We start from the raw sequence: 15,358 nt of genomic DNA on the forward strand, positions 1-15,358 counted from the left end.
GTGCTCAGCATATATAAGTACGTACAGCTGTAAAAAAAAAAAAGTGGCTGCACTCGTGAACAGCGAAAATTGTCTAAGTCCACTTCGGATAACGGTGATGTTACAAGATGCATACTCTTATAGAAGCAGTTTCGAAACTAAGATTTTTAAGCAGGAGTCATCTAAATCTGGTCCACCGTTGTGGCTGAGAGGTTAGCGAGTCTAACTCCGAACCCAGCAGTCCCGGGTTCGATTCCCGGTCAGGACGAGTAGGGGTTTTTCTCTCACTCCTATGGATGAATATCAGGGAACTTTATCACACGATTGGAACCCCACTCATCTTCCTTTTCTTCCCATCATCCTTTCCTCATCATCCCGTTTCTGGCTTTTCAGATCACTCTACCGGCGGCGTCCCGAAGCTGCTGACTGTCTCGATCGGCCTCCGTGGAATGTAGATAAGCTATGTTGGATGACTTCTGCAATGGCACCCGAGACGGACCTACTCGGGAGAGGAGTTTCGCCTCGGACCGACGGGGGGGGGGGCCTTGGAGGAATTTGCCGAAGCAGGAATGGTATATGGATTGTGTCCACTGTAAGGACCGGTCGCTAAGGGAGTCATGTGATTAGGGCAGTGGGATTCCGCCAAACAAGTCACTCAACTGAGTGCGCTCCTAATATAATGGCAGTTGACATTGGACATATACGTCAATATATATGCCTAACTTGGAGTCAGGCCACAAAGGGTAACATTGAAGGAGGATGGTTTGGCCCGGTGCTGTGGATTGAATTCGGCGTAGCTTAGTGGTCAGAGCGCTTGGTACGTAGAACCAAGGACCCGGGTTCGATCCCCGGCGCGGGAGCGAATTTTTCTCCTCAACAGCGGCGGCTGGTGGTTTGAAAATATGGTGGTGCACAATGGATATCGAAGAGGAGTTAAACATACTTTACTTTAAAGTTCAAAACCGTATATACCTGAGGGGGTATACATATAAGGCTTATTTATATGTAATTAATAAATAAAATGACTAAATACAAGCATACCTACAGAAAGTCCAAAAATGGAAGGGGCGTGGGCGGAGCTCTCTATATTGCGATTTACCCTCATGAAAAACATTTGAGGCGGATTGAGCACAGAATCGTCATCAGAATGCTACCAAGTACCAAGTGCAACATTTTCTTTCATAAAATTCAAATGTAGCTTTCGTAGGCTGTCGGGAGATAGCAGCACTTATTGTCAGAGCGACAACTCTTACAACTTTAAAGCAAAATACAAGCTCCTTTATGTATTGTGCCGTTTGTGTGCATGCAGATTCAGAAAGTAATGTGCGAAATATGCGACTGCTCATTGCACAAGCCGAATGAATACATTTTTCATGCTTATTACTTCGGACAAATGTCTAGTTGAAACAGATACTTTCCCAGTGAATTTAGTTTCTTCTGCACTGACGTTGATGTCCATGTCAGGGAGTGCGACAAACCGTTCTCAATGAGGAAAGCAGTAGACCACGCCTCTAACCCCCTGTCGCATCATTAGCCGAACACCTTTCATAGGTTTTCAACATCTTTGCAAACCAAGAAGCTCGAAGGCTCCTGCAGACGTACAAAACAAGACGCCAGCTGCAGATAGTCATGAATGAAATTGTAAAATATATATATATATATATATATATATATATATATATATATATTTTAATAGTAACAAAGCCGGGAGATTAGGAACATTACTTGGGGGTGTACAAACCTGCAACCCCCTTGAGAAGCCGCCACTGCTCCTCAAATATTAATTGTCAATATTACAGATATTATTCTGTAGGACAAATTAACAAATCTATAATATAGATATTTTCATTTATTTTCTTCGCTCTTCCCCTTCTATGCATGTTTGTGATTAAATTTCTTTCTTATGACGCAACACACAGCTCGCTCACTAGTCAAACAACCAACGAAAGGGACCAATAACGTTGAATCGTGCAGTACGTTATCTTCAAAATGGTGATATTAGAAGGATGAGTGACGGAGGAGTAGTTTATAAACATGACGATACTTGCTCTCTTACGATACAAAAGTATGTTACGGCAACATGAATATGAGCGTAAGAACAATTCCTTAAATCTATTCGTGCTCTGGATTAATTAAGTGTTGATGTAGATCTGAGGTTCTCAACCTTTTGAAGATTGTGAGCACTGTCCACATGTAATTCCAAGTAAGCGACCACCATGAAATCGAATAGGCTTATTATTTTTAGTTCGTTATTTTACGACGTTTTATCAACTACTCCTGTTGTCTAGCATCTGAGTGAGATGAAGGTGATAATGATAGAGAGATGAGTCCAGAGTCCATCTCCGAAAATTACCCAGTATTTGGTCTTAATGGGTTGAGCGAAAACCTCGGAAAAACCACAACCAGGTAATTTGTCCCAGCCAGAATTTGAACCCGGACCTGCTCGTTTCACGGTCAGCCAGGCTAGCCGTTGCTCCACAGAGGTGGACTCGAATAGGTTTAATAGGACTATAAATAAATGAAATAAGTAAATCAACAAATACAATTTTAACACGCTCACCAAAGTAATGATATTCTTGAATTTCAATGTCACTCAAAATTTTAGTTATGTCTAAGAGGAAACAGTCCTGAAGATGTGAATCAATTAATCGCGCTCTGGCTTATTCTTGATGTATTTCATAAGTGAGAAGTTTTTTTTCGCATAGGTTCGTTGTCCCTAATATAACCAGACATTTGAAAGAAACACTCCGCATTATTTGGAGCCCTTTTTTATCTTCTGTCCTCCAAAGCCTATGAATTTCTCCTTATAAAACAAATATTTCAGCGCTAAAAAGGACTGGACATCTATCAATTGAAGTTTAGATTAAGTTTGAATTGCAAAAATAACTTTAGGATTCTTCGTGCTCGCAAGCACATTTTTACTCTCATGACGATAGCATCAAATGTCATTAAAAGAGCAACATAGTGCTTGCGAGCAACAGGTTGAGAATGACTGATGTAGACAGTTTTATATATATATATATATATATATATATATATATATATATATATAATCTATACTAATAATAAATATAGTAACCAAAATTTTTCTCGCTTTTCCAAAAATAATTGTGTTAACATGTATAATTAACCATCCTGAGATGAAAAATAACATTTTTGAAATCTTTGCTTTTATGTCTGTCCATCTATCTGTCTGTCTGAATGAATGTTACCTTTTCACGCGATAATTTTTAGTAGGTTACTTTAAGACGCTGTATCAACATCTTAGGTTATGTAGCGTCTGAATGAGATGGTGATAATGCCGGTGAAATGAGTCTGGGGTCCAGCACAGAAAGTTACCCAGCATTTGCTCATATTGGGTTGAGGGGAAAAACCCGAAAAAAACCTCAACCAGGTAACTTGCCCCGACCAGGAATCGAACCCGGGCCACCTGGTTTTGCGGCCAGACGCGCTAACCGTTACTCCACAGATGTGAACTTCACGCGGTAATGGCTGAATTATGTAAGAAAGGAAAAAAAAAAACTTTATCAGGAAAATATGTTCCAAACCACTTTAGGAAAATGCTCCATTAGTGGAGGTAAAACTTCGTGAATCACCCTGCATGTAAGCCTGTCCATTCCCGAATATTATGCAGCGAAGACATCTGCTGTCGATCGACTCCTCTTTTCCCTTCATATTTACCTTTTTACAATATGTTAATCCAAATATCTGTAAACTCATAGGATACATATAAAAAAACGTAGAGCCTACTTAAAGATTTTATATCATAGAAATTCGTGGCTTGAGTTTGATAGAGTTATTTTCTGCGATGTCGTCTTGAGGCCTATATGTCAATTTCATAATGATATGAAGCCAAACAAAATTGTTTGTCGTCATCAGAGTAGTAGAAAAAATGAAATACAATTCAAGGAGTAAGCATGATGTAGTCCTAAACCACAAGGACAAAATTCCACAGGAGAGCATATTAAAAGTTTAGACTCCAATGCTACTAGGTGGGGTATTATAATTTCTTCAGCGTATAGGTCTACTTGTGTCCTTTTTAAGTTTTATAATATGTTACTAGTAGCTTCTCCAGATGTGTGAGAAATGAATTCATATACAAGACTAGTTTTGTTAGAAGAGTGGTTTTGGATTATCTTATTCTCACTCATTCAATTTTTAATCAACGCTTTTCCTTATATACAAACGCTATTCGCTGAAGATCGCTAAAGATAATATGATATTTCCATAACGAAGTAATGGTGGAGTGAGGAAGGAAATCAAAATACCCTTATAAAATATAATGCATAGCAGTTTTCTTCATTACCTATATGTGCGATGTAACCCCAGTGTCCCCTAACCGTCAGTTGAACTATGAATAAATTTAATAATGAAAACGTGATATTAGCTTAATTTAATCTTTTGTATTTTCATACAGAATAAATACGACTAATACATTCTCTGGACGAGAAATGTGGGATGCTATCAACCGTCAGGCAAGGCTGGACGGAACTCTAGCAGATTCACCGACGGTGGAGAACATAGCAAACTCGTGGCTGGGACGCCAGGCGCCACACTTCCCTGCTGTCACTGTGACGAGGAACTACGAAGATGGATCAGCATTACTGGAACAGGTGACAAGACTACATAACGCAGTTTTTAAAGATAGAAAATGTTTTCATATAATATTCTGTAATTCCTTAGAAATAATATAATATTTATAATAATATTTTAAAATTCTATTAATTTCGGAAGGAATTCAGGTAATAAAATTCTATTTGTGTAGACATCTGTGGTGACAGTCCGCCTGGTTTCAGCAGAAATGAATGCCTCATACCGCGGGTAGGTCCTTACAAGAAGTGGAAAAGGTATTTTTGGAGAGAAATATTAGTAAAAATGTCTACCCAGCCAGGTAGGCCTAATCCGATCTTACCCCCTGAGATTATTTCCTTTAGAGATGCATCAGATGTAAATTGTATACAAATAATTCACGAACGTTCCTTAACCTGCAAGAAAACATTAAGATAGAAATTAAAAATATATGCAAGACGAAGACCGTGATTATCGGAAGAAAAATAAAGAAGGTAACCGTACGAATTCTAAATAAGAAAGCAGAGCAAGTGGACAGCTTCAAATACTTGGAGTGTACTATAAGCATTAACATGGGCTGCTGCCAAGAAGTCAAAAGGAGGATGGCAATGGCAAAAGGAGCTTTTAATAGAAAAAGGAGCATCTTCTGCGAAAAAAGAACTAAGGGAGAGACTAGGAAAGTGCTTTGTGTGGAGTGTGGCATTGTATGAGGGCGGAAACATGGACATTACGATGAAGTGAAGAGAAACGACTTGAAGCTTTTGCAAGGATGGAGCATGTGATATGCACAGACAGAATAAGGAATGAAGCTATTCCAGAAAGAGAGGGCGAACAAAGAACAATCCTAAAACTGATCAGTAAGAAGAAACTGAATTGGCACTGGAAGAAATGGTGAACGAGAGAAAAGTTCGGGGCAGAAGAAATCAGATGATAGAAGACATTAAAATATATGGATCGTATGTGAAGACCAAGGGGAAGGGAGAAAATAGGAAACATTGGATTATGCTGGTTTTGCAGTGAAAGAGCTACTCTTGGGTAGAAAACTATGAATGAATGAATGATAGCCAATATTATTCGACGTCTAAATGACAATTAATTATGGAAATTGCAAATATGCACCGCACATGATAAAGAGCATTTTTGGCATTTTATGAAGGAAAAGTACTAGTAAATAAGTTTGGTTTTTCTTGCCGTGATTACACGACTGATTTCACTGAGTAGAGACCGCTTCGGCCGAGACAGTGCGCTTAGTTAGTCGCGCGCGACCTCAGAGATTCCCTGGTGCCGCTAACAAGTCTATTCCTCAGTCTGGTAACGGATCCTACAAATAAGTTTTTTCTTTTATGACTTTTCTGATGATGGTGCCGATACAGAGCTGCGAAACTTTGGAAGTTTCTGCATCTTTGACATTATGGTAAGGCGACAAATTTCGCATCACGTTAAACTCCTGAAAGTCTCAAGTCACAATATTAATCTTCAGTTTTCCAAATAGTCATTCTGAAATTTCTCTTAAGGTAATACGAACAATTTCTTCAGTATCTTCAATAAAATTAATTTAGTTATCTTAGATTACGTTTTTTAAGGTAAACTTGTCTGGAGACAGATTTAATTTTACATTTACGCTTAAATCGGCCTATATCAAATTGTTACCAAATCGAATGAAACTTATCAGAGGACGTGTGAATGTATGTTGCAAACTAGAAATATATATTGCTCATAATTACTATTGTTCCTACACATACTTACTTAGCTACTTACGTACAAATGGCTTTAGAGAACCCGGAGGTTCACTGTCGCCCTCACATAAGCCTGCCATCAGTTCCTATTCTGAGCAAAATTAATCCATTTCCTACTATCATATCTACTGTAATATTATTCTTCTATCTACGTCTTAGCCTCTCCAAAGGTCTTTTCCCCTCAGGTCTTCCAATTAATACTCTATAAGCATTTTCTAGATTCACCCTTACGTCTGGATTTAATGTTCCTAATTATGTCAGGTGAAGAATACAATGCGTGCACTTCTGTATTGTGTAACTTTCTCCAGTCTTCTGTAACTTCAAACCCTCTTAGTTCCAAATATATTCCTAAGTATCTTATTCTCGAACACCCGTAACTTTTGTTCCTCTCCCGAAGTGAGACTCCAATTTTCACAACAATACAGATCAACCGGTAATATAACTCTTTCATAAATTTTAACATTCAGCTTTTTCGAGAGCAGAGTGGATGATAAAAGCTTCTCAACCGAATAATAGGCTAACAGGCATTTCCAATATTTATTCTGCGTTTAATTTCCTCTCCAGTGTCACTGTTCCTACAAGATATTCGACTTTTTCCATCTTTTAAGAAGATAAATTTCCAATTTTTTAAATTCCATTTCGTACTATGTTCTGGTCACGAGACATAACCATATACTTTGTTTTTTTCGAGGTTTACTTCCAAACCTATCTCCTTGTTGCAAGTAAAATTCCCGGGTTTTCTCTAATTGTTTGTGGATTTTCTTCTAATATATTGTGGTGTAGTGTGAGGTTTTAGTTCCTCACGACTAGATGACACCTCTGCTATTGGTTAGTAAGCTTTTACGCTAGATGGCGCTGCCCATTTTTTTGGTGCCTATGTCCGCTAGGCGGCATAATTGTCCTTTGCCTACGATTGGGTCCGAGATTAACCATCCTTGCTAGTGCTGAGACGAGCTATTTCATTGGCTAGTTTAAAGTTTAACCGATTTTCTTGTTTGGCTGGGCGAGCTCGTTCTTGGAGAAGGAGTTCATGACAGGAGTTCACGACAGGAGGTTCATCACGAGAGTTCATGCAGAGACTTCACGGAGTGCGCGTCAGGAGAGAGTCGACTACAGTACCTCTGAGAGAGGGGTTGGTTGCAGGACGTTGCAGAAGAGGGTTGGTTGGAGTTCCTCTGGGAGAGGACTTAAATCCAGGACTCGTCAGAGAGAGATCGACTACAACACGGGGTGTTGGAGAACAGTCGACTGGACGTTTCCGCAGACTGGTATTCCTGCAGTGGACTTTGAGTCTGGAGATAACCGCGCGTGGGGAACGGGCCGTGAGCGTGCCCGCTCACATTGGAGTTCGTGCTTTGCTGAGTACACGAAAGCACCGCTTCGTGTATACGAGAGTCATCCGGCGTCTACGTACTGGAACAGATTGGTGTATCCGTTCAGAGTGGAATCCGTTGAGAGTGAACCACTACGTTGGAAGGAACGCAGCAAATTGTGATTGGGAATCACAATTTCTACGGTTGGTGTACGCTGACGGTGTACAGACTACCGCGGCATCGGCACGCCGAGGTCGAGTTATCCACGGAACGTCATACACCTGTGTCACGAGTCGTTTATGGATTGTCCGCGGTCCCGAGGTATGTGCTGCGCATAGTGCCCTCGGGACGTTGGAAATATGCTGCCAGGCAATGAACTTCTACCCAAGCCGCAGTGATACATTTTGGGTTTGTTACGGTGCTAATGATACCGAGGTATGTACTCAGTCTGATGGTAGAGGTCAAAGTACAGTTACTCCTTTTAGCGGGGGAAGACTTGTGCGTCAGCGAGACAAGTATGTGCTTATTGGAACTATGTGTTCGCCTCGTATGGCGCAGTCATCAGCAAGAATGGACCTCTTTTCTAATTATAGCGTTTGCGGGATTTTCCCCAAGACTCATTAATCATCCTCTAACTCATTTTACTCGTAGTATAGTAAGATGTATCACTCATTTTAGTATAGTAAGATGTATCGCTCATTTTAGTACAGTAACGTGTATCACACTTTTATCATTGATAATTTTTAGTTTCACATTTAGGGGCTGCGGAGCTGCAGCACACCCAGACATTTGTGGCTCTTGTCTCGTTTTATGTTGTGAAATACATTTATTATACAGTCTCTATTTAGCGGCTCGAATTAAAAAAAAATAGCTCTCAATGACATGCACGCAATCGTTAGTGAAGTCGCTTCCTCCCCTGGTGCTGCCAGAGCGAAACCAGAGACAAGAACGGATGGGTGAAGCCACTTCCTTCCCTGGAACTGCCAGTCTCGTCTCGGATGTTTTGCGCGTTAGTTTTACCCCTCCTCCCTTCTGCCCCTTGCCATGAATCCAAAGTTTCCAGGCGCTGCAAAATTTGCAGCAGTTTGTCAGTAGCGCGCAGTTTTAAATACGTTTTCTTCAACGTGTGAGTATAACAAGTGCGGCAATGTTTAATTCTGTACAATATTTACAGTCTGTTCAGTTCAGTACCTTAACAATTCTGGAGAAATGTGAAAGTAAGTGCCCATCAGTTGAATCTCATAATGGAAAGAGCCGCTAAACAAAATAAAAAAGCTCGCATATTTTTTGCTAATTTATCCAGTAGGCTATCCCTGCTTTCTTCTCTCGATCTCTACACAGTCTGTATTAGATTAATTTGTTTCAAAGACAATTCCATCAGCTGGGGCAACAAGATGAATTTAAAATAAGAACAGTAAATGTTGTTCATGAGAAGAAGGAGCCATTGCTAGAATGTTTTCAAAACATAATGGAATATGAAAAATTTAACAACATCACAATAAATGAGGCAAGCGCCCTGGTGCGTACTCTTGAATATCCTGAATTCAATTTCTGGCTCAGTAATTTTTTTCATTTATTGATGTATCATATATATATATATATATATATATATATATATATATATATATATATATATATATATATATATATATACAACCAACTACAACATCGCCAGTTAGATATTTCTAAGGTTCAAATCTGCATATACAAAATTAAATTATGATTTATTTAACTACACTCACAACTGCAGGGTTTATATCAACGTCGCCGGTGTGCCGGAATTTTGTCCCGCAGGATTCTTTTAAATGCCAGTGAATCTACTGAGATTAGCCTGCCTCATTTAAACACAACTTACAAGACAAGGCGCATGGAATTAATCTTTAAATTAAGTAAGTTGCTTGGTTTATTTTTGTATGCAGCCCCCCTTAAGTCAATACCCACTAGCCGCCACTGTTAATAAATCATCATTTAATTGTCAATGGGTTATTATTATTTGTAATCTATTCGCTCCCTTGTAACAACGAGACAACTCGAAGGTGCTCCGGTAGAAGCACGATCCACGGACCAAGGGAAATTGGACATGATGTCTCACGGATGGAAAGCTACGCACTGAAAGCTATGGCTCAGAGGCAATGACGTCACAAAAATATTCACGTCATCCGCATAAACAAGCAGCTGATGTAACTCGTTCAATTTCAAACCCTCTCCGTGTTCCTATTGTCCCTATACATAGCTAGACAAAATATAAATTAAATATAGACATAAATTGTTTTTATATGACTACTTTTTCCTAATTAAATATTCTGGTATTTATACCGCATGCAGCATTTGTTCCATGGAGAGTCTCACAATGTGACAGAAGAGGAACGAGATTTCATGTGGTGGATCCCCATCGCATACATCACCCCGGACAACATGGATGTTGACTCTATACATCCCGTCTCCTGGATGGGAGAAAGAACTCACAACATTGGGAACCTGCCAGATATGCAATCCTTCGTTATAATGAATCCTATAGATGCAGGTAGGGGAAATATTATGTTGAATCGTTTGTCTTCAGATTAATTTGTACTTTATTTAAGTTATGTCTTTTCCAGAGCACTAATATCATTATCAGTATTGCTCAATTTTTCTGTTTAATGGTCCACTTAGTATTCAACAGAGAACTGTCTACTAAACTGGCAGTAATTCAGATTTATGGTGTAAGGAATAGCTCTAGGGCATTTTATCGTATCTCCGGGTAGGTTCTTCTGTAGCTTCAGCCACTATAATTTTTTCATTATTTCATGATAGCCAGCAATCGTTTTAGCATCTCTCAATTGCCCGTTTAGTTGAAAATTAGTAATAGAATAAGTAATATTTATGCTTTGCATCAACTAAGAACAGTGTAGAGCAGAGGTTCAGTCAATCAGCTGAAGGTTTTCCACCAAAGAAAACCAGACATTGCGAATTGCGATGTTTGAAATAAGCATGGAAGTTTCCTCTCAGAAATTTTTCTTTCCCACAATTTCTATTTAGTTGAGACAATGATATAAATAACAGATCCAGAAGTAGGTGAGAAGGGGACGCTTTTGAACAGGAGACACATTAGAATAGATTGAATTTCTCACCTGAAAATATAATTTTCACTAAGTTGACGGAACTGACAGCAGAAGGTAACCTTTCTGATGTACTGGCTGCCATTTTCCTTCCATTTAATTTATTCGTGTGAAGTCAGGGGATGAACTTGTGTCGAAGTGCTTAGAAAGTATGTAGTATTAGAGCCTAATGAATTCACTTTCGAAAATTAATGTAGATCTCTATACTACTTATTCCTTTTAATGAATGGTCGTATTTGACAAGATAATGTGGAACACATTTAAAGAGTTTCTTGGAGGAACATTTAAACAATGTTCAAAACTGCTCCACGACATTAATTTAACAGTACGTACTGTGAAAAACATTTTTTAAATGTTTAATATAACGACGTTATTGATTATAGTATATTTGTTTTTAGGGCATAAAATTGTTCGGACATACATAAGAAAAGAACAAGCATGAATTATCCAAAGAAGTTATTCAGGAAGCAGCAAGGTCTGACATTTAAGAGAAGTTCCCATTAAGAGCTGAAGCTTCAAAGTGTGATATGTCTCACACCCAATTATTTTACCAAATCAAGAAGTTTAAGAAGGCGATGACAGAGATGGAAAATATGGTTCGCGATACACGAAGCAACAGGTGTTCACTGTGGAGCAAAAGTCATAATTAGTTAATTAAGTTATTAAGTGTACTAAGAGTAATGACTTACACTAATATACATCAATTAGCATATGCTTATGCTCGTCATTTCTCTTGCAAGTATACCGAAGCATGGAATAATAACAGAATTGATTAACTTCAGGGCTTCATGAAGCTACATGACAACTCAATGAGAAAACCTGAGAACACCAGTCTGTCAAGAGCCACATCTACAATGTCAAGTTTATGTGGAAATCTACAAGATATATTTAGTAGCGATAGGTTTGGAAGTAAATCCCGAAAAGACAAAGTATATGATTACGTCTTACGACCAGATTATTGCATGTAATGCAAATATAAAAATTGGAGATTTATCCTTCGAAGAAGTGGAAAAATTCAAATATCTTGGGGCAACAGTGACAAATATAAATGACGCTCGGGAGGAAATTAAACGCAGAATGAATATGGGAAATGCCTGTTGTTATTCGGTTGAGAAGCTTCTGTTATCTAGTCTGCTGTCAAAAAATCTGAAAGTTGGAATTTATAAAACAGTTATAATACCAGTTGTTCTGTATGGTTGTAAAACTTGGACTCTAACTTCGAGATAGAAACAGAGATTAAGGGTGTTTGAGAATAAGGTTCTTAGGAAAATATTTGGGACTAAGAGGGATGAAGTTACAGGAGAATGGAGAAAGTTACACAACGCAGAACTGCACGCATTGTATAAAGGAACTTTTCATCCTAGCCTATATCTTCTGGTTTAGATATCTCATGAGTATTCCCTTTTTGGTGTCACTTATGAGGTTCAAACTGTCTTCAGACAGTTGAATAAACAACAACTGTAACGAAAAGACATTTTCTAGAAGAAATTTATTTTACTCTTCGATTATGAGATGCAGTTGATAAATAATAAGCCACAATACTGTTGAAATGTAAGAAATTGCAAAATCTCATCGTAATTTTAAAACTATAACTCATTAAGTAACCCTAACGTGCAAGATAAAATTATTTAGACTTGACAACTACAGTTAATTAGAAACCAATATTAATAATAATCTCGTTCCTCGTTAACATATGATTTCTTCTTTACTTTCTCATTTTCCTGTTGTTTCTTCTTCTCTTCCTCGCCTTCTTCTAACCCTAATTTTTCTCTCCTAAATGCATCTCTTATTCTTTCTTACGCACTTATCACAACAATTGCTGCAACCATACGACTAAGGAAGTTGATTTTTTACAGTTTAATTATACATCCTAATGTGCAGTCTTAAATAATTTACAAGAGTGGCGTGAATTGTAACAATTGTTGTGATAAATGCGAAAGAAAAATGTAATTTTGTAGTAAAAAATAATCTCTATAAAGCAACTGTGGAATTCACAATACATTTTTAGCTTCAGAATAGCTTACTAGCTAATTGAAGAAATTACACTCCTGAATAGTTCATTCTTTATCTCTAATATTCTTTTACCCTTAAAACTAAAAAAATATACTAATTTATAAACAACTTCAAATTAGTGTAACTCTAAAAATACTGAGATTAGGACACATATTTTTATGACTTTTTTTGCTCAGAATGTCTTAGGAAATAAGCTCCGTAAGTGGCGATTAATCCTCATGAATCACCCTGTATGCATGCATGCATGCATGCATACATACATACATACATACATACATACATACATACATACATACATACATACATACATACATACATACATACATACCAGAGATGGGTAAAAAAAGCTGGAACAGTTTATTTGAAACTGTTTCACAATTGAAACTGTTTCGATACGAAACAGTTTCATGATATAACCTGTTCCAACTGTTCCAAAGAGTGTTACACTGCTCCAGTGATCACTTCAACGTTCCACATGGTTCCAAGAGATAAACAGTTCAATTTAGAAATAGTTTTCCTCTTCTTTGTTGTCTGCAAAGGCCACGTGTAGCGCTATCTTTGACCTCCAATCAAAAGTAGATATAATATTATCCATGTTCCACACGGCCTTCGTGCAACAGTAGCCTATGTAGGATCGCGCAATTTAATTGTACGAAGCAAATTCTCTAATAAATCTCCTAATTATTAGCCGCCCATTGATGTGTGTTCATGGTGCCCTAACATGGTGTTAATTATTAATATACCGGGAAAAATATCATCTGCTAAATGGTTATATGCGTTATTTTTACTAAGATCAATTTATTTTGAATTGTAGTTATTTTCTGTACCCTTAACAGTAACCTACGAAAAATGACTTTCTTCGTCATAATACACTAAACAGCTGATTTAAAGACGATTCAAGGGCTTTAAAACATGTTCCTGAAGCAGATGACAAGCTGAAACAGTTGGAACACTTGGAACAGTTGGCACTGATGTTGTAACACATTCTTATGAAACTGTTTCTTTGAAACTGTTATTTTGGAACAGCTTCGTTCATGAAACAGTTACAGTCGGAACTGTTTCTTAGAAAGAACAGTTTATCCCATCTCTAATACATACATACATACATACATACATACATACATACATACATACATACATACATACATACATACATACATACATACATACATACATACATACATACATACATATATACATACACATACATACATACATACACATACATGGCCCACACCTGTGGAGTAACGGTCAGCGCGTCTGGCCGCGAAACCAGGTGGCCCGGGTTCGAATCCCGGTCGGGGCAAGTTACCTGGTTGAGGTTTTTTTCCGGGGTTTTCCCTCAACCCAATACGAGCAAATGCTGGGTAACTTTCGGTGCTGGACCCCGGACTCATTTCACCGTCATTATCACCTTCATTTCATTCAGACGCTAAATAACCTAGATGTTGATACAGCGTCGTAAAAAAAATACACATACATACATATATACATACATGCATGCATACATACATGCATGCATACATACATACATATATACATACATACATACAGAGCTTTCATTTCGAAACTTCTCAGTCTAAATGACTTATTTAAACTGGATTCAATTTAAACAAAAAACACGTCAATTTAGATACTGAGGGAGGAGTCTGAAACCAGGCTTAATTGCATTTTAGATTTCACCCCCCCCTCCCAGCCATCTCCACTTTGAAATTTCAAATGGTGCCCCTATATGTTCGTACTTAAATATGAAAGAGCATTCAATTGCTAGTACACCTCATTCATTTATTTCACATCTTTTCCCTGGCAACCCGTTAAAAACAGTTTATTCAAGTGTTCAAAATGTGCTCCATTGTTAGTTAAATAGTAATACAGTCTACTTTGAAACTCCTCGCGAACGTTTTCATGTGTTTCCTTATTAATCCGACTACATTCTTGGGTTATTCCACTTTTCAGTTCTTGGATATTTTCAGGCGGAGGAATATAAACAACTGATTTCAATTACCTCATAAGAAGAGGTCAAGCGGCGTCAGGTCTGGAGATCTCGACAACCATTCTACAGCACCTCTTCTACCAATCCATTTTCCAGGAAATCTTCTATCCAGCCATTGTCTCACAGGTACTGCATAGTGTGGGGGAGCTCCGTCTTGTTGAAAATGCAAATTTTGTTCGTCCAACATCAGGTTTCCTTCGCTGACTGGGTTCTCTAGCGACAGTGTGATAAGTGGATCAATTACATTGTCTAATATGTTCAGATACAGGTTTTTTTTAATGAAAATCGGTCCAACAATATCATCCCCAAAAATTCCAGCCCACACATTGATCTTGTGAGGAAACTAAGTATTATCTTCACAAAACACATGAGGATTTTCATTGTCCCAGTACCTACCTACCTACCAGTTTGTTAACAAACCCATTTAAGAAAAAAGACGCTTCCTCACTAAAGCAAATATTTTGTTCAATTTGGATCATCTTCAATTCTCTGAGACATTTGTTCACAAAATTTTACTCTTATATCAAAATCGTCTTCGCTGATCTGTTGGTGAATTTGTATTTTGTAGGGGAAAAATTTGTTCATTTTCAGCACTTTATGTATGGAACCAACCGAAATGTTTGTTACAGCAGCTACTTTTGGAATGAAGGTGGTGGC

The 15,358-nt window shown here is 38.0% G+C and overlaps 1 protein-coding gene across 2 annotated transcripts in view; it reads left to right on the top strand.

The window, feature by feature from the left end:
- Positions 1-15,358, top strand: part of LOC138715335 (glutamyl aminopeptidase-like) — a 139,760-nt gene that overhangs the window by 90,458 nt on the left and 33,944 nt on the right. For both annotated transcript variants that reach the window (XM_069848146.1, XM_069848148.1), the window contains 2 exons: positions 4,397-4,592; positions 9,923-10,121. In XM_069848146.1, the coding sequence (XP_069704247.1) occupies positions 4,397-4,592; positions 9,923-10,121 (395 nt within the window). The remainder of the gene's footprint in view (positions 1-4,396; positions 4,593-9,922; positions 10,122-15,358) is intronic.

Source organism: Periplaneta americana, chromosome 15 (assembly GCF_040183065.1).
Source record: "Periplaneta americana isolate PAMFEO1 chromosome 15, P.americana_PAMFEO1_priV1, whole genome shotgun sequence".
NCBI classification, from domain to species: Eukaryota; Metazoa; Arthropoda; class Insecta; order Blattodea; family Blattidae; genus Periplaneta; species Periplaneta americana.